Source organism: Vombatus ursinus, unplaced genomic scaffold (genome assembly GCF_900497805.2).
Source record: "Vombatus ursinus unplaced genomic scaffold, bare-nosed wombat genome assembly UNPS02014808.1, whole genome shotgun sequence".
NCBI lineage: Eukaryota > Metazoa > Chordata > Mammalia > Diprotodontia > Vombatidae > Vombatus > Vombatus ursinus.
The window spans coordinates 4,625,790-4,650,171 of NW_020954586.1; the positions used below are offsets into that span (position 1 = coordinate 4,625,790).

Here is a 24,382-nt window from a genome sequence, read left to right on the forward strand (position 1 = left end):
AAGGAAAAAACAGGCTTTAAAAAAAGCTCATTGTGTTTCACATGGAGCTACTTGACTATGCCTTTACACCCAAATCACTCTGGCTTTCATTGAATGGCCAATAATAACCCCCAGTGAAGCCTCTGTGGCTCATTGTTTAGGTTTTGGATGACTTAGAATAAGTGTAAATAGCGATTGTTTTGTGTTCTTGACAGAAACTTTGATCGTCTTCCCCTCCCCGACTGATATTTTTATGATGGTAAATTTGGCCATCTTTTGTCTCAATTCTTACCTGGCCCTTAGTCATTAAATGGACATGTCCTCAGACAAACTGAGACCTAGAAAAGACCTAATTTAGATTGGCCAAGGTCACCCACTCATGCTGGACCATAGCCATTCATCTTGACTTATATCTTGTCACTGCACTTCAGTGACTCTGGAGGCGACAGTGAGGCTGATGAGTTTGCAACTCATTTAAATCAAATCATGCACAAGTCATCACTCTTGTGATATCATGGAAGTACATCTTCTATAGATAGATGGGGCAGCAGACGAGATGATGGGTGACACATTCCTCATCCTGCTCCCACAAGGTCTTGATGTCTTCCACTAAGTCTGCTTTGAAAGCCTTTCATTTGGTGTAATTTGGAGATACTCATCGGCGTTCAGTATGAAGACATCTACTAAGTATCTTTTTCTTCATTTTTGTGAATCAATGGCAAGTCCATGAAGTTGGGGACAATAGTTCTGAGTGTCATGGTGCACCCTGTGGTAGTGAAGTGTGCCGCCCTTAAAGTCATGAAGACTTGAGTTTGAGTCTTGTCTTAGACATTGACTAGCTCTCTGATCCTGAGCAGGTCCCGTCACCTATCAGCCTCAGGTGCTTCATTTGTGAAATGGAATGAAAAATATCACCTACCTTCCAGAGTGGTAACATATGTGAAACCCTTTGCCAATCTTAAAGTGCTATGTAACCCCATATCAGCAGCATAGGCTGCTGGGATGTGTTGGGATTTTTTTTTCCTCAGATAGAAGGGGAGATGGAATGATCATGAAAGGTGAGATCTGGGGAGAGGAAGAGTCTGGGGCTCCAGATGAAGGCCAGAAGAGCTGTGAGTGAAAGATGCTGCTACCCCAAATGGAATATAATCATGATGGCGGCTTCTTGGGCTCACTGATCTGCTTAAGGAGTGATCTGCCTGGGTGGGAGCTGCTGTTTGCCTGTGTACCTGCCCTGTCTGCCCTGCTGGGAACTGGTGAATGGATCTCCTCTCTGCTTCATCCCCTTCCCCTCACTCATCTGCTACCCCTAACTAGCATCATGTTCCCCTTGGGGCCACCTGCTCTCTGCAAACCTTAGTGAGTGGCTGTCATTCGTCTGAGAAGGATTTTGTCTCCAGATAAAGATAAGGTGGATATCACTACATTCTGAGTCAGCGTTTGATTTGGAGAAGCACGTATTTGCCTAGGAATTTAAAGAGAAAATTCAGGAGCTTATTAAGCCCTCTGATGACTCAAAGGAGGTCTTCAAGTGGGAAACTCACTGGGGAAAAAGAAACTTCGATCCTTTCTGCTTTACACCTCTTCTTTAATCTTGGCAGTTTGTTTTTCAAATTCTAGCCTCGTGTTAGCTGTCACTGCACAAATTTACTCAATACCTTATAGCTCATGAATATTAATGCTTGTTAATTAGGTTGTAAGTTGCTTGAGGACAGGGACCGTCTTTTGCCTTTTTTTTTTTTGGTAGCACCAGTACTTAGCACAGAGTCTGGCACCTATCAGGTGATTTTATTGAATAAATGTTTATCCAATGAATGAATGAATGAATGAACTGGTCAAATTGCTCTAGGACGCACCAGTGCTGGGACCCAATGACACACATACATCATTATCTGAAGAAGACTCCAGAGACAGTCGAGTTCTGTTACAGCTGTAGAGAAGGTGAATGCACACATGCTACTTTCACACGAGAAGAGAATGGGGCTTTGTTAATGTAGAAGCTGAGCATTAGGGAACAACCTACTTTGGGAAAAGAAAGCGGGGTCAGAGAAGAAGGCTGCCTGGCCCCACAAACACTGGCAATGCCATCATCAGCAATTTATTGCTGTCTTTTGTTAGGATATCACCCAGATTTCTCCCTGTTTTCCTCCCCCTCTCCCTTCCAAAGAACTATTCCTTATTTTTAAAAAAAAATTTTTTTAAAAGGGAAAATAGGAAGAGAAAAAAATTCAATAAAACTAGCGGACACATTGAAAAAAAGTCTGATGTCATATGGAATGTTCCACACCGTGGGACCCAACTTCTGCAAAGGAGCAAGAGGAGGGCTCTTCCTAAATGTCTTCTCTGGGGCTCTATCACTTCACAGCATTCAGATTTGATTGGTTTGGGTATTTACTTCCTTTTCCATTGTTTTGGTCATTGCATCAATTATTTTCCTAGCTCACCAGCAGGAGGCAGTGTCTACCTCAAAGAGGACATAGAGGGGAGCAAATGTAGGAAGCCTGGAGAGGCAGGTAGAAGGAGAACCAGGAAAGGATGTCACAAAAACCTAGTGAGAAGAGAATACCAAGAAGAAGGTGATCAAACAGTGCCAAAAGTTGCTGAGAGGGCAAGCAAGATGAGTTTCTGGCTTTGAAGTCAGTTGTTACTGAGAAATTCCTACTATGTGTATGGAGCAAAGTTCCAAGTATGGACTGACAATGATTCTCTGACCAGTGCCAAGTTGGAGGCTGTTTGCCAGAGGTAGGTGGCAGTATTAGCCAACAGCAAACTCAGCATTCTCCACCAGGAAAGATTCCTGTGGATGCAGACACCCCATGTCCTGACATGTGACAGAAACTATGGTGCTCCATAAAAAACTGACCTTCAGTTGAAGCAGAAGGTGAGACAGCAAAACATGGGACCTCCTACCAGACTACATCGCAGTGTATGGGAACCAACATGTTTGCCACCCCCCCCCCCCAAGGTCCAAGGATGACTAACTCAGAAAACAGGTGGCTGATGGACTATATGGAGTGAGACCAGCCAAGAAGTAGTGCCATGATGGCAAAAGGTTCATGCACCAATATTCAGGAGGCATCTCATTGTTGAAGCCATGGCAGAAGCTGGAATTATGCAAAGGAGTATTGACCCAAACCATGGCACCAAAAAGTAGGTCTCACTAAGTATTCAGTAGGTGCTAAATTATTTGCAACCTGCAATGATGTGTTGTATATTTCCTTGTAAATATCAATGTTTTATTTGGGAGAAGGAAGTAAGCATTTATTAAGTACCTACTAAGTGCCACCTTCCTGAATTCAAAATCTGACCTCAGATACCTACTAGCTGTATGGCCCTGGGCAAGTCACTTAACCCCATTTGCCTCCATTTCCTCATCTGTAAAATGGGCTGGAGGAGGAAATGGCAAACCTTTCCAGTATTTTTGCCCAAAAAACCCAAAATGAGGTCATGAAGAGTTGGACACAACTAAAAATGACTGAAAACATGTGCCAGGAACTGTGCTAAGCACTTAAAAATAACAACAACAAATATTACCTCATTTGATTCTCACAACAACCGGAAGGCAGGTGCTATTATTATCTTCATTTTGTAGTTGAGAAAACTGAGGCAAACAGAAGTCAAGTGACTTGTCCAGGATCAGACAACTAGACCATGTCTGAGGCTGGATTTGAACTCAGGTCTTCCTCTCTCCAGCCTGGCACTCTACCAGTAAAAAATACAAAATATATTTTAAGTAAATATAGTTCATTTATCCCCTCTCATTTAACAGATGAAAGAATTGAAACTCTGGGAAGTTCAATGATTTGCCCAAGGGTGTAGGGCAGAACTGGGATCTGAAGCAAGGTCTTCTAACGGTACAGCTCAGGCTCTTTGTGTTCCACCCAACAAATCATGAAGCTAGGATTGATAATTTTACATGTTGAGTGAAAAAGGAACTCTAGAATCCAACTCTGGAGTTGGAGAGGAAAAGGAAAAATTGTTTGGGTCCCCATGGTTTGGGTCTGAAAATTGGACCAGAATGAGGTCATGGGATGTGGAGTCGAGCTGCAAAGGTTGTTTTTAGGCTGAGTCCTGAAGGCAGCTAAGGATGCTGTGTTACAGAGGTGAGCAGGGAATGTGCTTCAGGGATGGGGGACAGCCTGAGTAAAGGCATGGTGGTGGTAGATGGGATGTTGTGTACAAGGAAAAGCCAAAAGGCGAGTTTGGTCAGATCATAGTGTGTGTGAAGAAGAATAATACATAACAATACTGGAAAGGTTGGTTGGGTCCAAAATGGGAAGGACATTAAAAGGCAGAAGACTTTGTATTTTATCCTGGAGACAGTAGATAGCCAGCATGGTTTATCGAGAGCGGAAGTGACACAGTCAGACCAGCACTTTAGGAGTGGCTGTGTGAGTACAGGAAAGGGGCCAGAGGCAAGAGATAATGATCACAAGAATTGGCGAAGGGTTGGATGAGGGGGATGGAGAGTGAGGGAGACAGAAGAGCTGAGGATGATGCTGAGGTTGGGAATGTGAGTGACTAGAAGAATGGCAACATCCTTGTTAGAAATAGAAGAGTTCAGAAATGGGATGGGTTTGAAGGGGAAATGAACTACTTCTGTTTTAGATCTATTGAGTTTGAAATGGCAAGGAAACATCCAACTGGAAATGCCAAACATCATTTATGATGCAGGACTGGAGCTCAGGAGAGAAACTAGGGATATCTAGATCTGGGAGCCATCTGCACAGAGATGATCATTGAACCCATGGAGTCCAATGAGGTCACCAGGTGAGAGACTGTGGAGAGAAAAGAAAAGAAGTCCTGGTTCAGAGTGTTAGGGGACACACAGGGTTAGCAGGAATGATACGAAATGAAGCTCCAGCAAAGAGAACTGAGCAGTGGTCAGATGAATAGGATGAGAACCAGGAGCCCATCGCAAAATCCGAGAGGAGGGAGATATCCAGGAGATGGTGGCCAACAGTGTTAAATGCTGCAATGTGACCAAAGATGAAGATTGAGAAAAAGTCATCTGATTTGTCATTTAGAAAGTCATTGGTAACTTTGGAGAGAGCCAGGTCAATTAAGGGATGTGGCCTGAAACCAGACTGTAAAGGGTTTAAAAGAGAGTGAGAGTCTAGTCACAAATATGGTGGAATACAGGCCGGGACCCAGCTGAACTCTCCCGACATTCCCCTCCAAACAATTTTGAAATAGTGCCTGAAATCAAATTTTGGCATGACAGAGCCAACAAAAGGGGAGACAATTTAGGAGGTCCACAGGGAGGGTCTGTAACACTGAGACGGGCAGAGGCCCAGAGTATGGCAATAGTACCAGCTGTGGGTCTTGGAGATGATTATAACAGCAGCAGCAGCAGCAGCAGCAGCTTCAGGAACGCTCAGCCTAGAGATAGAAAGGGGGTCAGACAACTGGTCAGAAAGAGATTACAGGGGACCTGTAATGGGTGAAAGATGAAATAACAGAGGAAAACAAAGGTTCAATCTTTCAAGCATATTGATTTATTAAGTGATACATGCCAATTGCCCAAGAAAGTGGAACTAGATCTCCTCGGCTTAGGACCCCAAATACAGGGGAAGACAGATGTTTTATGCATTAAAAACAACTAATCAAATAAAACCAATTCATTAAAAGGAAACAATACAATGTTAGATAATCTTATTTCTTTTTTTTTTTTTGCAAGACAATGGGGTGAAGTGACTTGCTTAGGGTCACAAAGCTAGTAAGTGTCAAGTGACTGAGGCCAGATTTGAACTCAGGTCTTCCTGAATCCAGGGCCAGTTCTCTATCCACTGTGCCATCTAACTGTCCCTCTTCTTTCTAATTGAATGAAAGATTAGGGACTTTTCAAGGTGGGAGGGGGAAAGTGAATAGGTGCAATTCCCTGAAATCATAAAAAGAAGCGTCCCACTCCCCAAAGTGTCTGCAGACAATCAAAGGGACGTAAAAACAATAATCGATCAATCAGTATGGGGCCAGATTTCAGATAAGACATATGGGTTGCTCGAGATATTAAATTGTGAGAAAACTCCTTGCATCAATCTTTGGGTCTGACCGGGTTTCTGGTCAGCATAACCTAGGTCTTTGTTTAAGGGTCTCCAAGCAGCAGGGAGAGGTGGTCCAGTTTCCCAACTACACAGGGGTAGGTTCAAAAAATACAACTTTTTCTCCCAATCCCCACAATTGAATAAAGTTTTTTTCACAGGCCAGAAATTGGACTAGAACCATAAGTGAATAAAAAGGGAACTGTGCTAGCTCCAAAACTGAGTCACAAGATGGAGTCAGTGTGGTTTACTCAATGCCCACAATTAACCACTTGCCTAATCCCCTCAATTCCCTCAGACCCTTCGCTGGCATTGTATACACTTGAGGCTGATTGGCAGCTCTATTGCCCATGAGCAGTTCTGGGTCACAGTTCCAAAATGCTGAGTACTACTTGTGATTAGTCATAAGGGAGCAGTGGCATTGATCACAGTTCCAGGGCCAAGAAGAGTATTACTACAGGTACCATTCCTCGGTAAAGACCACAATGCAGATCAGGAGAGCAGTGACCATACCTCTCCCAAGATTACACCACCTTGGAAGCACCAAAAACTTGCAGACCACCATAACTAGCTCTGAAAATAGTAGCAGAAAAAGCTTGAAGGTTAGGACAGTGACTTCCCACCCCAAGGTGAGCAGAGCCCAACTTTAACATAAAGTTCAAAGTGAAAAAATAGGCTGGGAAAATGAACAAACCACAAAAAAGAATGTGATCGTAAAGCTACTACGATGGCAGGGAAGGCCACGACAAACTCAAAAGAAGACAACAGTGTGGAAACAGCTACCCAAAAAAAGCCTCAAAGAAAAATTCTAATTGGACTCAAGCCCAACAAGAATTCCTGGAAGAGTTAAAGAAAGAGATAAGAGTGGTAGAGGAAAAATTGGAAAAGAAATGAGAGTGATGCCAGAAAATTATGAGAAAAGAATTAACAGCTTGGTAAAAGAGGAACAAAAAATACTGAAGAAAATATCACCTTAAAACTAGCACTGGCCTAATGGTAAAAGAAGCACAAAAATTCACTGAAGAAAAGTACTCCTTAAAAAACAGAATTGACCAAATGGAGGAGATACAAAAGCCCCCTAAAGAAAATAATTCCTTAAAAATTAGAATTGGGCAAGTAGAAGCTAATGACTCCATGAGACTTCAAGACACAATAAGACAAAGTCAAAAGAATGAGAGGAAAAAACAGAAAAAATGTAAAATACATCATTGGAAAGACAACACACCTAAGAAATAGATTGGAGAGATAATTTAAGAATTATTGGACTACCAGAAAGCTATGACCAAAAAAAGAGCCCAGGCATCATATTTTAAGAAATTATAAAGGAAAGCTTCACTGATATCTTAGATTCAGAGGGTACAATAGAAACTAAAAGAATCCACTGATCACCTCCTGAAAGAGATCCCAAAATGAAAACTCCCACAAATATCATAACCAAATTCCAGAGCTCCCAGGTCAAAGATAATGTATTGCAAGCAGCCAGAAAGAAACAATTCAAATATCATGGGACCACAGGCAGGATCACACAAGATTTAGCAGCTTCTGCATTAAAGGATCAGAGGGCTTGGAATATGATATTCCAGAGGGCAAAGAAGTTAGGATTACAATCAAGAATAACCTACTCAGCAAAACTGAGTATAACCTTTCAAGGGAAGTTGGATATTTAAGGAAATAGAAGACTTCCAAGGATTCCTGATGAAAAGACCAGAGCTGAATAGAAAGTTTGACATTCAAACAGAAGATTCAAGAGAAGTATAAAAAAGTAAACATGAAAGAATAACCATAAGAGACTTAATTAAGTTAAACTATTTACATTCCTATATAAGAAGATGATACATGTAATCCTAAGATCTTTATAATTATTAAGGCAGTTTGAAGGAGTCTGAATAGACCAAGGTTATGGGTGTGAGTCAGTTATGTCAAAATGATCTCAAAAAAAAAAAGAATGTAGGGGTGAGAAAAGGGGATGCTCTGGGAGAAAAAGGAAAGGAGTGATAAAATAGGGGCAAATTGCTTGAACCTCACTCCTTGGAATTGGTTCAAGGAAGGAAGACTACACATACATACACATACACACACACACATACACACACACACACACACACACACACACACCACTCTCAGTTGGGTGTAGAAATCTATCCTATCCAACATAAAGATCTGGGGGAAGAGGATAAAAGATATGAGGGGGAGGCAAAGAGGGAAGGATAAGGGAGGAAGCAGCTGTTAAAAACAAGACAGACTAAACCCACACAAACATCTGCATTTCTATACATTACCAACAAAGTGCAACATCAAGAGATAGAAATCCCATTTAAAGTTACTGTAGACATTATAAAATATTTAGGAGTCTACCTGAAAAAAAAATAACCCAGGAACTATATGAACACAATTACAAAACACTTTTTACACAAATAAAGTCATATCTAAATAATTAGAAAAACATCAGTTGCTCATGGGTAGGCTGAGCGAATATAATAAAAATGACAATTCTACTTAAATTAATTTACTTATTCAATGCCATACCAATCAAACTACCAAAAATTATTTTATAGAGCTAGAAAAAATAATAACAAGATTCATCTGGAAGAACAGAAGGTCTAGAATATCAAGGGAACTAATGAAAAGAAATTCAGGGGAAGGTGACCTAGCCATACCAGATCTAAAACTGTATAATAAAGCAGCAATCATCAAAACTACTTGGTATTGACTAAGAAAAAGAGTGGTGGATCAGTGCATTTGGTTAGGTATGTAAGACACAGTAGTCAATGACTATAGTAATCTGCTGCTTGATAAACCCAAAGACCCCAGCTTCTGGAACTCACTATTTGACAAAAACTTATAAAACTGGAAAAGAGTATGGCAGAAACTAGGCCTAGACCAAAATCTTACACCATATACCAAAATAAAGTGAAAATGGGTACATGATTTAGACATAAAAGCTGATACTATAAGCAAAATGAGAGAGCAAGGAATAGTTTACTTGTCAGACTTATGGAGAACAGAAGAATTTGTGACCAAACAAGAGACAGAGAACATTATGAAATGCAAAATGGATAATTTTGATTACATTAAATTGAAAAGTTTTTGCACAAACAAAGGCAATGCAACCAAGATTAGGAGGGAAGCAGAAAACTGGGAAAGAATTTTTACAACCAGTCTCTGATAAAGGCCTCGTTTCTAAAACATATAGAGAACTGAGTCAAATTTATAAGAATATAAGTCATTCTCGAATTGATAAATGGTCAAAGGAGATGAACAGGCAGTTTCAGATGAAGAATTAAAGCCATCTATAGTCATATGAAAAAATGCTCTAAATCACTATTGATTAGAGAATTGCAAATCAAAACAACTTTGAGGTATCACATCATACCTATAAGATTGGCCAACATGACAAAACAGTAAAATGATAAATGTTGGAGAAGATGTGGGAAAATTGGAATACTAACGCATTGTTGGTGGAGTTGTGAAATGATCCAACCATTTTGGAGAGCAACTATGCCCAAAGGGCTATAAAATGTGCATACCCTTTGACCCAGAAATACCACTTCTAGGGCTGTATCCCAAAGAGATCATAAAAATGGGGAAAGGATGTACATGTACAAAAATACTTAAAGCAGTTCTTTCTGTGATGGCAAAGAATTGGAAATTGAGGGGATGCCCATCAATTGGGGAATGGCTGAACAAGTTGTGGTATATGAATGTAATAGAATACTATTGTTCCATAAGAAATGATGAGCAAATGGATTTCAGAAAAACCTGGAAAGACTTGTATGGACTGATGCTCAGTGAAGTGAGCAGAACCAGGAGAACATTGTACACAATAACAGCCACATTGTGTGATGCCTGACTTTGATAGACTTTTCTCAGCAATGCAAAAAATCTAAGACAACTCCAAAAGACTCACAATGGAAAATGCTATCCACATCCAGAGAAAGAACTATGGAGTTTGAATGCAGATCAAAGCATACTATTTGCTCTTTTTTTCCTTCTGTTTGGTTTTGTTTCTTCTTTCTTGTGGTTCCTCCTACTGGTTTTAATTCTTCTTTACAATATGACCAATGTGAAAATATGTTTAATAGAAATGTATATGTAGGGCCTATATCAGATTGCACACCGTCGTGGGGAGGGAGGCTGTCAGGGAGGGGAAGAAAATTTAAAACTCAAAAGCTTGTGGAAGTGAATGTTAAAAACTAAAAATAAATTAAATAATAAAAAAACAAGACAGACTTTTGAGGAGGGACAGGATAAAAAGAGAGAGATAAGGCTAAACAGAAGGAAATGGGATGGAGGGAAATACACAGTTAGTCATCATAATTGTGAATGTGAATCAGATGAGCTTACCCATAGAATGGAAGCAGACAGCAGAATGGATTAGAAACCAGAATCCAACAATATTTTGTGTGCAAGAGACACACATGGGACAAAAAGACATACAGAGCTGAAATGAAGGGCTGGAACAGAATGTGAGTGAAGAGGGTAAGAGTAGCAATCATGATCTCTGAAAAAGTAAAAGCAAAAATAAACCTGATTAAAAGAGATAATTTAGAAAAATACATTTTGCTAAAAGGTACCATAGACAATGAAGTAACACAAAAAAATTACAGCAAGTTTCTCTGATAAAAGGCCTCATTTCTAAGATATATAGAAAATTGAGTAAGATTTATAAGAATACAAGTCATTCCCCAATTGATAAATGGTCAAAGAATATGAACTGGCAGTTTTCAGAAGAAGAAATCAAAGCTATCTATAGTTACATGAAAAAATGCTCTAAATCACTAATGATTGGAGAAATGGAAATTAAAACAACTCTGAGGTACCACCTCAAACCTGTAAGAAATGACAAATGATGGAGGAAATGAGGGAAAAATGGATACATTAATGAATTGTTGGTGGAGTAGTGAACTGGTCCACCCATTCTGGACAACAATCGGAAACTATGTTCAAATGACTATTAAACTGTGCATACCTGTTGACCCAGCAATAGCATAATACTAGGTTCAGATCCCGAAAGAGATCAAAAGAAAAGGAAAAGGACCTGTATATACCAAAAATATTTATGGCATCTCTTTTTGTGGTGGCAAAGACTTGGAAACCAAAGGGATACCCATCAGTTGGGGAATGACTGAACAAGTTGTGGCATATGGTTATGATGCAATACTATTGTGCTGTGGGAAATGATAGGAGGGGTGGTTTTAGAAAAACCTGGCAAGATCTGTATGAACTGATGTAAAGTGAAATGGGAAGAACCAGGAGATCAATATGGACAATAACAGCAATGTTGTAATGATGGCCAACTGTAAAAAGACTTCAGCAAACTATTTTTAGAAAAAGATTCCAGCAAAAAAGAAGATGAAGGAGGAGGAGGAGGAGAAGGAGGAAGGAGGAGGAGGAGGAAGAGGAGGAGGAGAGAAGAAGAAGGAGGAGGACAAGAAGAAGAAGCAGATGAAGAAGAAGAAGAGAGTAGGAGGACAGGAAGAGCAGGCATCAAGTGTAGACAACTTTTTCAAGCTATTTGGTTGAGAAAAGGAAGAGATAGAGGATAAGGGAAGGATGGGCAGAAGAAATGAAACCAAGTGAAAGTTTTTCATTAATGGAAGAGATGTCTGGAGGCAGCTTTCAAGGAGGCATTGATCTATTGATGGTTACTAGGGATGACTAGACAAGTCACTCAACCTGCCTGAGCCTCTGTTTGCTCCTTTGTAAAATGATAATAATTCAATCTGCCAGGATTGTTAGGGACTCTACTACAAGAGTATCTACTAAGCAGAAGTTTTCATTTTTCTTTTAAAGGGGCCCAAGAATGATTCTGGCAGTGACTCAGGAGCTCTTAGGGCTCCTGATTTTATGGCTTCTTCTAAACCAATTAGGTGCCTCTTCTAAAACAATTAGGTCCTTATCAGATCTGTGCTACTGGAGGGGAAGAAGTAGACCAGAAAGAGGACAGGTCCCAGAGGCAGAGAGCCACCTGAGGAGGTCAAGGCTGGAGAAAGGGTGGTAGAGTTGGCATTTAAGAGGTCCTTGTGAACATTAGAGCAGTTTTGGTTGAATGATTAGGCTTGAAGCAGTTTGTAAAGGGCTTGGGGGGAGAGAGAGACAGAGACAGAGAGACACAGAGAGAGAGACAGAGACAGAGACAGAGAGATGAGACAGAGAGAGAGATAGAGACAGAGACGGAGACAGAGACAGAGATACAGAGACAGAGAGATGAGACAGAGACAGAGAGAGACAGAGAGACAGAAAGAGAAAGACACAGAGAGAGCAGAGCAGGGGAGGCAACATTCATAGACAATCATTTCATGGAGGTCAGCCTTAAAAGGGCTCCTATGTTAAAGCCACAAAGGAGAAGGACATAGTCAGCCAACCAGCATTTTTTAAAATGCCTACTATGTGCCAGGCACTGTGTTAGATTCTGGGAATATCAAAAAACTAACGGCAGAAGAAAGTCCCTGTTCTCAAGGACCCCAGAGTCTGATGGGGGAGACAAGCTACAAGTTACTCTGGACAAATGATGCAGAAACAGGATGAACTGGAGACGAGCTCATATGGAAGGCACTAAGATGAGAGAGGACTGGGAAGGGTTTTTTGGAGGGGCCCCAGCTCTAAGGAAGCCAGGGGCTCCAGGAGGCAGAGATGAGTGCCAGGCCCAGGGAAACTACAGAGGCTTTGTGTGGAGTCAGCACATGGAGACATTTCATGGAACAACCCAAAGCCAGTGTTGACGAGGTGGGGGTGTGGAGGAAGTGGAAGGAGACTGGAAAGGTAGGAATGAGCTGAGTCATGGAGAGCTTTCAGGGTCAGAGAGAGCTGGCCCTGACTTGTCTACCTCCTTCCCTGGCATTCTTCACAGCTCTAACTCCTTCTCAATCTGAGTGTCTGTGGAGCCAAGAGGCTGACTCACCTCTGGCCCTTGGACCATTATTAGGCCTGCCCCTGGGCCTAATAATGATGATAGTAATGAAACTATATTGATAATGTAACATAATAATGATTATAGTTAGCATTTAGGTTTGTCAGCGCCTGTATGTACATAATCTGATTCAGTCTTCACAACACCCCTGGGAGGTTGGTGCAACTATTATTCCTATTATCCCCATTTTGCTGATGAAGGAACTGAGGCAGGTTAAATGACTTGCCCGGGATCACACATCTAGCAAGTGGCTGAGGCCAATCCTCCTGATTTGCCTCGTGGCTGCCCCCCACTTAGGTTTGTTCTGATGAGTGCTGGAAAAGTTGTTGAGAAAGCTCTAGGTTTGGAAACAGGAGACCTAAATTGGAACCCAGCCCCTGCCACCAGGGGACAGAGCCACGGTTTGGGAAGCAGAGTGTCGGAGTGTTTGGACCCTAGCCCTAGAACCATATTTCTCCCCAGCCCAAAGACCCTATCTCTGGCAACAACTCACGAGTGGGTCTCAGCGAGGCAAACTATCCATCCCTGCTACAGAAACAAACTGACCCTGCAGAACCTTCCTGTAGAGACAGAATTATCTTGTACTGATTCCCACACATAGACATCAACACCAGAGGCTGTCTCATACAAACAGGATGGCCATGACCACTAGTTGACTTACTGACATAGCAGACCAAAAACACCCCTTAGAAGCTCCCCCACTCCCAGGGTTTCCAGTAGTGAATGCTGCCTGAGTCCAAGGTCCAAAAAGAAGGTATATTCCTTTAAGAGCTGACCACACCTTGACTCTGCCTCCCACACCATCTAATTAGCATATTTGTCACACCACTCACTTAACTTTTCCAAATGAGCTTTAGCACCACCCCCATTAAGTTGCAAGTTCCCTAAGGAACTTGGTGTCACCATAAACTATTGTCACTTGACTAGAAGATGGGTTGAGTCTGCAAATTCTTTCCAGATGACTCTGCCCTGTAACTTGATATTTTTGGGGTCTCTGCACCCCTAAACTGAATCAAGAGGATCTGGGTTTGAATCCTGGAACACATGATTTGGGCAAGAAATCACTTTCACTTTCCTCAGCCTCAGTTGCCTCGTCTGTAAAGTGAGGGGGTTGTACTGCATGGCCTTGGAGACCCCTACCAGCTCTAAAGCTGTGATCCTATGATCCATATGTAAAGTTGTTTTTTCCAGTGTGACATTTGTGCTTCTGAGAGTTAATTCCTGTTCTAGCAGCTGAGTGGAGCTGAAGCCACTAGACCTGGAATTGGGGACACCTCTTTCCCCAGTCAGATGAATGCTCTCACCACCCACCACCATTTTGGCTCCACAGTAGAAGGGTCCAAGTCAGGAGAGCCCTTCTGGAGCCAGGGTGTGGCCAGGACCATCCAGGGGGTGGGGAACTCACAGGACAATAATATCTTCCAGGAAGCAGATAGCTCCTTTTGGGGCCAAAGTCCCCACAGGCAACTATTAAGCAATTGAGTGTCCCAGAGAGACATCAAAATCTCTCTCTCTCTCTCTCTCTCTCTCTCTCTCTCTGGCCTCATAATGCAGGGAAGTTTTGCTTTGCTCCTGGTGGGACTCTATTTCCACATTGCAGATGGTGTCTTCCCAGGTAATCCCCTCCAAGGGGCTTCCCCAATAGAAAGGGACCAAGGAGAGGGTCCTACTCAATGGCACTGGTCCAGAAGGTGGGATTGAGATAAATCTGGGGGCACCTACCAAAGATGGGGAGGATGTGTAGTTAGTGGCTATTAAAGGAAAGTGGGAACCTATTAAACCCCAGGAATGGGGGAGCCCAAGGTGATGTGAGGATTCAGAGATGCCTTGGATATCTGCTGAAGGGTAAAGATGCTTTGGAAAATTGTTAGAGGACAGCTGCTTACTAGCTGTATGATCTTCACCAAGCTCCTTCCCTCTCCTGGACCTCAGTTTCCTCCTGTGTAAAATGTGTGTGTGGGGGGTGTAGACTAGTATGGCATGGGGAAAAGTGTGCTACATGTAGAGTCTGAGGGATCTGAGGCTATGCACAAACCTGAGTAATTCTGACTTGTGTTTGTTCATCTATGAGACAGGAGACCTGGGCAGATGGTTTCCAGGGTTTCTGCCCTAGCTCTAGCAGCCTAGGATCTGTGAAGGCTTGTTCTTGTGCTAAAATCTACCCCTTGATTTTTAATGGTTTGGGGGACCTCTGGGCCCTGGGGGTGAGGGATAGGGGTGTACCCTCCACCCCCTGAGCTCCCTGGTGCTGTGCCCAAAGAAGCAGAAGAGAACCCCAATTTCTGGAACGAGCAGGCAAAAGCTGCCCTCAAGACAGCCCAGAAGCTAGAGCCCATCCAGACCTCAGCAAAGAACCTTATCATCTTCCTGGGGGATGGTGAGTGTGGTGGCTGATATGAATCTTCCATTCCCACCCCCAGTCCAGCCCAGCCCCTACACAACCACCCAGCAGCTGAACTTCCCCAGAATGCCCACATTAGCCTAGATAGTCCCCCTGTCCCAGCCAAACTTCCCCAGAATGCCCACACTGGCCAGATAGACCCCTTGTCCCAGCCAAACTTCCACAGAATGCCCACACCAGATAGACCCCCTGTCCCAACAGTGAGGTGACTTCCCCACCCAAACTACACTCTGAGATCTTGTCTCTCTGGCTCCATCCCACCTCTCAAGTGCCTGGTGGACATAGGATATGTTTGCCCTGGGACCCAGAATAGGGATGGACTGAGTCCTAAGCTGAGTCTTGGCTATACACAGGGATGGGAGTGCCCACTATAACGGCCACCCGTATCCTGAAAGGAAATCTGAATGGAAATCTGGGACTTGAAACCCCACTGGCTATGGATGGGTTCCCTTATGTGGCTCTGTCCAAGGTACATCATGGAGGAGGGGGTGAGGGAAAACCCTAGATCAATAGAGCACTAGCCTTGAAGACAGGAAGACCTGGGATCTAATCCTCCCTCAAATACCTGTGACCTTTGTGACCCTGGGCAGATCACCTCTGGCTTCTTTATACAAAAAGGGCCTTGGTGGGGATGTTGATGGAGCACTGCTGGGAAATGTGGAAGGAAAGAAGGGAGGAGGGCTTTGGGGGGGCATGAGGTGGAACACTAGGATGGGTGGGAGTGCGTATAGGCAGGCTCCATTAATAACCCAGACTAAGGGAGCATGGTCCCTGCTCTGCTTAGTCAGGAGGGCCTGGGGGAGGGCCTGGGGGGTGCTCTACCAGCTGCCCAGAAGCTACCCAGCTGTCATCTGCACAGACATACAACGTAGACAGGCAGGTCCCGGACAGTGCGGGGACAGCCACTGCTTACCTCTGTGGGGTGAAGGGCCACTTCGAAACCATTGGAGTCAGTGCTGCTGCCCGCTTCAATCAATGCAACACCACGTGGGGCAATGAGGTCTTCTCAGTCTTGAAGAGAGCCAAGGAAGCAGGTGAGATGGGGAGCACTGGTCAGGAGGCTACTGGTCACCTGCCTCTGCCAAGTCAGCTCTCCTCCAGAGTCCCTGCTTCAGTCAAGGACACCGCCAGCATCCTGTGCCCTTTGGAGTCTCAACCTCAGCTCCTCTCTCTTCCTCACTCCCTGAGCCAAGCAATCACCAGACTCTGTGGCTTGGACCTCTACACCTCCTCTTCTCCACTCACACAGTCCCACCTAGTGTGGCCTCTCATCCCCTCTCACCTGGACTATTTCAACAAACTTCTATTTGTTTTCTGGCCTCCAGCCTCTCCTTTCTCCAATGCATCCCTCACACAGCTGCCAAAATAACGAGGATGAGAATAAATAGCTAGTGTGTATATAGAGCCTTGAGGTTTGCAAAGCATTTCAACCCTGAGACGCAGGTGCTATTATTATCCTCATTTTACAGGGGAGGAAATTGAGGCAGATAGAAGTTAAGTGACTTTCCAGGATCACACAGCTGGTCAATGCCTGAGACTGGATTTGAATTTGGGTCTTCCTAACTGCAGGTCCAGCGCTCTATTCACTGTGCTCCCTAGGTGCCTAAAGCACAAGTCTGACCTGTTGCTCCCCTGCTCTACTGACTTGCTAGGCTTCTAGAATAAATAGGGACTCTTCTTGGCATGGAAAGCCCTTCACAGTTTGGCTCTAGCCTCCCTTTCTAGGTTTGTGTTTTCATACAACTTCCCTCCACACACTGTTGCTCAGCCAAACCCTCCTAGTTGCTGTTCTCTAAACCCTGCCCTTCTCCCACCACCTTCATGCCTTTGGCTGTCACCCAGGCCTCCCTTCCAACTCTTAGAGTTCCAAGATTCTTTACAGTTCATCTCAGGGGACATTTACAGGAAGTTTCTCCTTATTCTGTATTTGTTGACCCTCTCTTAATACCGTCTAGATGTGTCTGTTTGCCTGTTGTCCTCCTGTGCACCCAGCCCTCAATCAAATGTAGGTCCTGCAGGGGAGGGACCATTTGTTCATTTTGTCTATGGAGAAGGGATGGCCCTGGGATCTGAGCCTGGGGTCTGAATTCCCTCAGGAAAGTCAGTGGGAGTGGTGACCACCACCCGGGTGCAGCATGCTTCACCCTCGGGCACCTACGCCCACGTGGTGAACCGGAACTGGTACTCAGATGCTGACATGCCTGCCGAGGCCCTGGAGAGTGGCTGCAAGGACATTGCTTCCCAGCTGGTTTCCAATGTGGACATTGACGTAAGATCACCAGGGCAGAAGTTGGGGAGCTCCTGGGTGGCCACCGCCAAGGGGTTTGGAGAGAAGAGGTGGAAGTTACAAAGGGACAGACTTAGTTTGACCTATGGGAAAACCTGCTGATGATGAGAACTTTCCCAAAGTGGCAGGGCTGCCTGTGGAGCTGATAGGTCCTTGTCCCAGGAGGCCTGGAGTGGCCTCCTTGGTTGCATGACCACTTGTTGGTGGCAGTCAGGGAGGGAATTCTTACTCAGGCACAAACTGGATTTGATGCCTCTGGGCCCCCTTCTAATTCTGAGATGCTGAGATTCTTGGAGGAGGTGAGGATCAACATGAGAATGAGACTTGCAGGGGGAGTCTCCTTGTGCCCTTCTGCCTCAGTTTCCCCTTTGTGATGAAAAGCTGGGGATACCTAGTGAGATTCTCTGGGAAGAGAGCCTATGTGGGGCAATGGAGAACTTGAAGGGACAGGGAGGAATCAATGGGAAAACATCAGGCTGAGGTGGGGGAATGCAAGGAATGATGGGACAGAGAATGCTGGGAATAAATGGCCTTGTAGGGGTGTGGTTCAGCAAGTCAGACTTGGGAACTTGAGCAGCAGAAAGAGAAAGGCTGGTCCCAGAGCCCTAGAGCCCACTCTGGTCCATGACACTCTCCCCATTTCCTCCCAGGTGATCCTGGGTGGAGGCCGCAAGTACATGTTTCCAGAAAATACCCCTGATCCTGAGTACCCAACCGTTGGCAGTGAGAATGGAATTAGGAAGGATGGTCAGAACCTTGTAGAGAAATGGCTGAACCACAGCCAGGTAGGTGATGCGGTTGTTTCAGTGCTGGAGGTTGGGTGGAGAGGAATTCCAAGAGAGGGAGAGCACCCCATTTGTCAAGGCTTCCAGAGCTAGAGAAGGGGACAGTCAAGGCTGATGGCGGTTGTATTTCTCAGGGTGCCAAATATGTGTGGAACCGTGAACAGCTACTGAGTGCAGCAGCAGACCCCACAGTGACACGGATCATGGGTAACAGACACAATTGCCTTCCTCTCCTCTAGTGCTTCCTGCAGGTAGACTTCTTTGCTAGGTTTTGGTCTCCCCAGCATCTTATCCTCAGCATGAAACTCTTGACTAGGCTGACCTAGCAATGCCCAAGTTGGGAAATACAGAACTCTTTGGAATGCATGTTTGTGCAGCGATCTTAATATCTGAAGCCTGAAAGGAGATCTCTTTCTCCAAGGGCTCTTTGAACCCAGGGACACCAAATATGACATACAACGCAATACTTCTGAAGACCCCTCCTTGAGGGATATGACCCAGGTTGCCATCCAAAAGCTTAGCCTAAATTCCAAAGGCTACTACCTCTTTGTGGAAGGTGAGTTGGGGTCAACGCAGGTCCAAGAGTTGGGATGATTCTGTGAGGCTGCTCCTGATGCTGTGAAGGAAGGAGGGTGGGAAGCAGTCAGAGGTCAAAGGCTAGAGAGGATCTCTGAATCCACCTCATCCAACCCCTCATTTTCTTGATGAGGAAACTGAAGACCATGGAAGTTAAGTGACTTGGCCAAAGTCACCCTGGGAAGGAAGCAAAATAAACCAAGGACCATGAGTGGGAAGAGATGGAAGGCTGCCAATGTGTGGGCAGAGGGTTGCTTTTTGGAACAGAGGCTGATCCCAGTGTATGTATTCATTTAGGAGGCCGAATTGACCACGGCCACCACGATGGCAACCCCCACTTGGCCTTGACCGAAGCTATCATGTTTGACTTATCTATTGAAGAGGCCACTCAGCTGACTAGTGAAAAGGACACTTTGATTGTCGTCACTGCAGACCACTCCCACGTCTTCTCCTTCGGTGGCTACACCTACAGAGGCAGCTCCATCTTTGGTAGGGAACTGCGAGGGTGGCAAGAGAGGGCATCCATCCTCAGGTTATAGGTTTCTCATTTCCATCTATCATTGTCCAGTGCCCTAAAGCCAACTTTGTCCCAGATGCCTAGCAGGGGAAGCCCTCTGGAGCAAGTTCTATCCTTGATCCTGCTCTATCACCTCTTCTTGGATCTCTTTCCTCAGGACTGGCTCCCAACAAGGCACAAGATAGGAAAGCATATACTTCCATCTTATATGGCAACGGACCTGGCTATAGCCTGTTCTATGGTAGTAGACCAGATGTCAACGACACTGTCAGTGGTGAGAGTGGGAGCCAAGCACACGGGGAACCTGGGAGGCAGCGGGTGCCCAAGCCTGGGTGGAGAAGGTGTTGGCTCCAGGCTTCTTGTCCTGATAGAGGCCAAGAGAGCTCTGGGGGCACCTCTATTCTATTCCATTTCACAAACACTCCTTAAACAGCTGCTGTGTGTCAGGAACTGTCCTAGGTACTGGGGTACAGAGACAAAACCAAGTGGAACCTGCCTTTTGGTGCTTCTGTTCTACTGAAAGGGGAAGGGGGGAGAGAGAGCACATATTGACCCAGATATCAACCCATTCAACAGTTTATGTGGTGTCTACCACGTGTCAGGCCCTGGGACTCCAAAGACAAAAAAGTGATAGTCCCTGCCCTCCAAGAGCTTCCATTCTATTGGGTGGGGAGGGAGAACAAGAAGCTCACAGTGTTTACAAAGTAAAGGTGATTGGGGGGTGAGTGGGGCACCAACAATGGGGAGATCAGGAAAAGCTTCACATTCGAGAGAATCCTGGAGCTGGGCTTTGAGTTCAAGGCAGTGTGGCACAGTGGTCAGAGCCCTGGGGATCTGGGGTCACATTTTAGCTCTGCTACCTGTGTGCCCTTGGGTAAGTGGCTTCTTCCTAGGCCTCAGTTTCCTCCTCTGTAAAATGAGGGGTGTGGAGCAGATGGACTTTGAGGTCCTTTTCAGCTCTGGAACTGTGATTCCCAGGGGTGGGGGGAGGAATGGTGTGGTACTTCTTACAGACTCAGTTAGGCTGCCCTCACATTCCTCCCTCTCCCATGGCTCCTCAGAGCAAGTATCCTATAGGCCACAGGCAGCTGTGCCCTTGAACTCAGAGACTCATGGAGGGGAGGACGTGGCCATCTTTGCAAGAGGTCCTCAAGCCCACCTATTCCATGGAGTGCAGGAGCAGACCTATGTGGCTCATGCAATGGCCTTTGCCGCCTGCCTGGAGCCCTATCAGGACTGCGGGCTTCCAGCCCCTGATGTCACCCCCGGGGATTCGGGATCCTTCCCCCGGGCAACGCCATCCTTTCTGCTGCTGATCCTTGCCTGGCCTCTCTTGCTCTTAGCAATTCAGCACTGATCAGGACCAGCCAACTTCACCCTCCCTTCCTCCCCCTTCCAGTGACTTCCCTGGGGTTGCTGGCTCCTGTCACTGTGAGGGGGCCCCCCCGGACTCCTGACGAGTCCCCTCCAGGGACATGACAACTGCCAATAAATAAATAGCAATCCAAACCCTGAACCAAGACTGTTCTCACTGAGGCGTGCCACTACTCTGGTCCCCAGTATTGGAAGCCTCCTCTCCCTCCACTGTTAAATGGCTGTTTGGTTTGGCTTCCCCTGTTATCTTCTGCTAGCTTACTGCTTCAAGGCTTCTCCCCACATGGGCTAGAGAGGATGCAGGGCACTTCTATGTTTACCCTCCAACAGCCCCTCCTGCTGCCCCCTCCAACAGGGGGCACAGAAAGGATTCCAGATATGGAGGCAGGATGTCCCTGGGTACCTCCTCACCCCTCCAATAGCTTTGGTCAGCATGTTCTGTTTTCTAAGGGCTTGTTTATTGATATCTTTTTTTCCCACACTGCCTACATTATTCAATGTAGCTCCTCCTCCTCCCCCTTCCAGAGAGCCATCATACTGAGCCAAGAGTAAAACAGAAGGGTAACTAACACACCCAAAGCATCTGATGTCATCTGCACTGTCCCATTCCCATAGTACTCCACGAGAAAGGAAGGAAGGCGCCTTCCCATGGGGCTAATTTCATAGCATTCACTTTCAACTGTCTTTTTTTTTTTTTGGTCATTCTTTATATTTACACTGTAGGAATGATTCTTATGTTGCTCTGCTGCACTCACTTCTCTTTGCATCCATTCACATGCATCTTCCTATGATTCTCTGCATTCATTAGATTTCTCCTTTCTTAGGGTTGCAATAATGTCTCATCTTATTCATGTGCACAATGTGTTTAGCCATTTCCAGTAGAGGAGCATTTACTCTGTTTCCAGCTCTTTACTGCTAAAAAATGTTACCAGAAATCTTTTGCTGTAAGTGGGGTCATTATTTTTATCATTGAACTCCTTGGGCCACATACCTAGCAGAATTCGCTGGTCAAATGCACGTGTTAATCATTTAACATAATTTCAAGGAGCTTTTTAGAATAGCTGCACCCATTCTCAGCTTCACTGACAATGTATTAGTGTGCTCATCTTTCCACAACCCTGCTGACACTGCTCCTTTGGAGTCTTTGCCAATTTCCTGAGTATGAGATAGAAACTCAGAGTTGCTTTGATTTGGATATCTTGTATTATCAGGATTTGGAGCATTCTTTCACATGGTTTGCTAATAACTTACAATTTTCCTTTTTAGAACTGTTGTTCATTTTGGGGATGCTTTTTTTTTTCAGCCAAAGACAAGGTTTATCAGAACATCCATCTATTGGGCAGACTCAAGGAGTCTGAACATTAGTAAACTATTGGCTAGATTATAAGAATCTGAGCAGCTTAATGGAGACAAGATGGACCTTATATACAGAAAGACTGTGGGAGGGATCTAGGAGTGGCCAAGTAGTCTGGAGGAGAGGGGGACTGTGAGTAATAGAATGCCAGGGACCTGGACCACTTGGCCAAGGGAGAATGGTGCCTAGCTAGGATTAAGGGTGGGAAATGGCGAGGGGCCATGGAGAGGTAAGACAATGGAGGGCCAGGCTAGGTTAAAAGTAAGAGACATTGGGTTTAGCCACATTGAAAGACCAGTTGATGGGATTATAGCTTCAGGTGAACACTAGAGATTTGGCCAATGGGAAAGTCCAGTGTTTTTCTTTTTTGAGGTCCAGATCCCATCCTCATCATTCCCCCCCTCAAACAAATGGGACCCAAATCCTTTTGGGGTAAGGGGTGAAGGTCTTGGCTTCTGAAACTGCTTCCTACTGGCAAAGGGTATAGAGCTGTACCTGCCTCAAAAAGATTCCAAAGAGGAGGTTGACTGCAACTGAGCACAGGCTGCATCCAGGGAACAATGGAGGGACATTGGCTGGTACCTGCTCTTTGCTACCAACTTGTAGGTGAACAGCCTGTAATCTAGAAGACACAAATTTGACCAAACAGACTGAAGGACCCAGATATGACAGGATAAAACATCCTTAGCTCTGTTTGGATTCAGATAATTCAGTTTTCCAACCAGGCAGTATCAAATTCACCTTATAGCCAGGTGGGTAACATTCCCTTTCAAAGGAACATAATGGGGAAACTGAGCCAGGAGGATCCCTTCTTAGATTGAGGCTAAAATTGTCCTCTCAGCTTTTTCCAATGCTGACTTCCCACAATATCACATTCTCGAAGTAGCTTGTGGCTTTTCTCTCAGATGGTGGATTATTGATTATCAATGGATTATTATGATCCATCAGACAACTCAAAATGAAATCCTATGAGCTTTTACCTCACACAGCAAGTTACACTAATCCCAGTTTAGGAAAAACTTTTCCAGGATTTACATCTCTAACTTAAATTTGTCCTGGTGTAAAAAGCCAATCAGTAGAGATTTCTATACACCTGCAAGCCATAACCCAAACAAGCTTTTTGGCTAGTTTACACATTAAAACAATAACCAACAATAGCCAAATTATTTTAGCAGTAACCAACTTATGAAGAGTTGCTTGACATAACTGATACAAAAAGTTCACCAATTTGAAACTTGAAACAAATTCAGTACCAATCAGGTGACCTCAGTTTTGTTAAATCCATTTCCAAATTACTTTACACAGAGAATCAGCATCTCATCTTTAACAGTTAAAACTACCCATTTAAAAGGGAGTGCTTACCCAAGTTTGGAGGCCAGCTTCTTTACCTTGAGCAGGATGTGCTGATCCTGGGTGATCCTCCCGGGCAAAGGTTGCCCTAGGGCCCAAGGCCATCGCTGTGGGGCCCCACGAAGTAGCTGCTGCCCCTCCCCCCCTCCTTCCTTTCCCAGGTGGGCGAGGGCAAAATCAAAGGTGAGGGGTAAAGGGTGAAACTCTCTTCTCCTATGAGAGGGGTTAACAGAAACCCTCTTGACTCAAGGGAAGGGAGTGGGAGAAAGGAATGACCAGGGCTGTAAGGAGGAGTTTCAAAACTCCTTAATGATCTATCACATAGCCTCCAAAATCTGCTAAGATGTTTTTAGCTGTTATAACTTTTCTCTGTAACCTCCATGAAGGAGGATTCAGGAATGTAGAGGGGAGTGAGTAAGCCTCAGGGAACTAAAAAGAAACTACAGTTTTCCCCAAATCCCTAGCACCTACAGAATTGGCAGAATTGGGCATACGCTTCCAGATAGGGCATCCGTCCTTGTCCTCTATGCTGCGGAAGGTGTACCCAGGTCCATGGCCTCGAATTGATCCAGTGGACCTAGAGCCTGAGAGTGTCAGGCCGAGTGTAAGACAGCTTCATAACTGTCTGCCCATAAAACACCTCCAAGCCTTGGTCCTTGGAGAGTGACCCCAACCGCAGAGCAAGAAAGGAGGTGGGGGAGGCTTACATACCTTCCAGTCTTGACTGGAGAAGAACTTGGGGTTAGGCAGTTTCCCTGTACGGGTCACCAAAATGTTGAGGTTCAGGGGTTTAAAGGTGCTGGGACCC

The 24,382-nt window shown here is 44.9% G+C and overlaps 1 protein-coding gene and 1 long non-coding RNA gene across 2 annotated transcripts; one reads left to right on the forward strand and one right to left on the reverse strand.

The window, feature by feature from the left end:
* Nucleotides 1-3,727: 3,727 nt before the first annotated feature.
* On the reverse strand, nt 3,728-19,021 carry LOC114052637. Its single transcript, XR_003570291.1, has 3 exons — nt 18,947-19,021; nt 16,245-16,342; nt 3,728-5,361 (listed from the first exon to the last, which is right to left on the reverse strand). It is a non-coding gene; the product is annotated as an uncharacterized LOC114052637 (long non-coding RNA).
* Nucleotides 14,476-21,004, forward strand: ALPI (alkaline phosphatase, intestinal). Its single transcript, XM_027875337.1, has 11 exons — nt 14,476-14,545; nt 15,191-15,307; nt 15,685-15,800; nt 16,191-16,365; nt 17,428-17,600; nt 18,269-18,403; nt 18,538-18,610; nt 18,825-18,959; nt 19,277-19,468; nt 19,654-19,770; nt 20,558-21,004. Exons 1-11 carry the CDS (start codon nt 14,479-14,481, stop codon nt 20,851-20,853), a joined length of 1,596 nt encoding a protein of 531 aa, XP_027731138.1. The 5' UTR covers nt 14,476-14,478; the 3' UTR covers nt 20,854-21,004.
* Nucleotides 21,005-24,382: the final 3,378 nt, after the last annotated feature.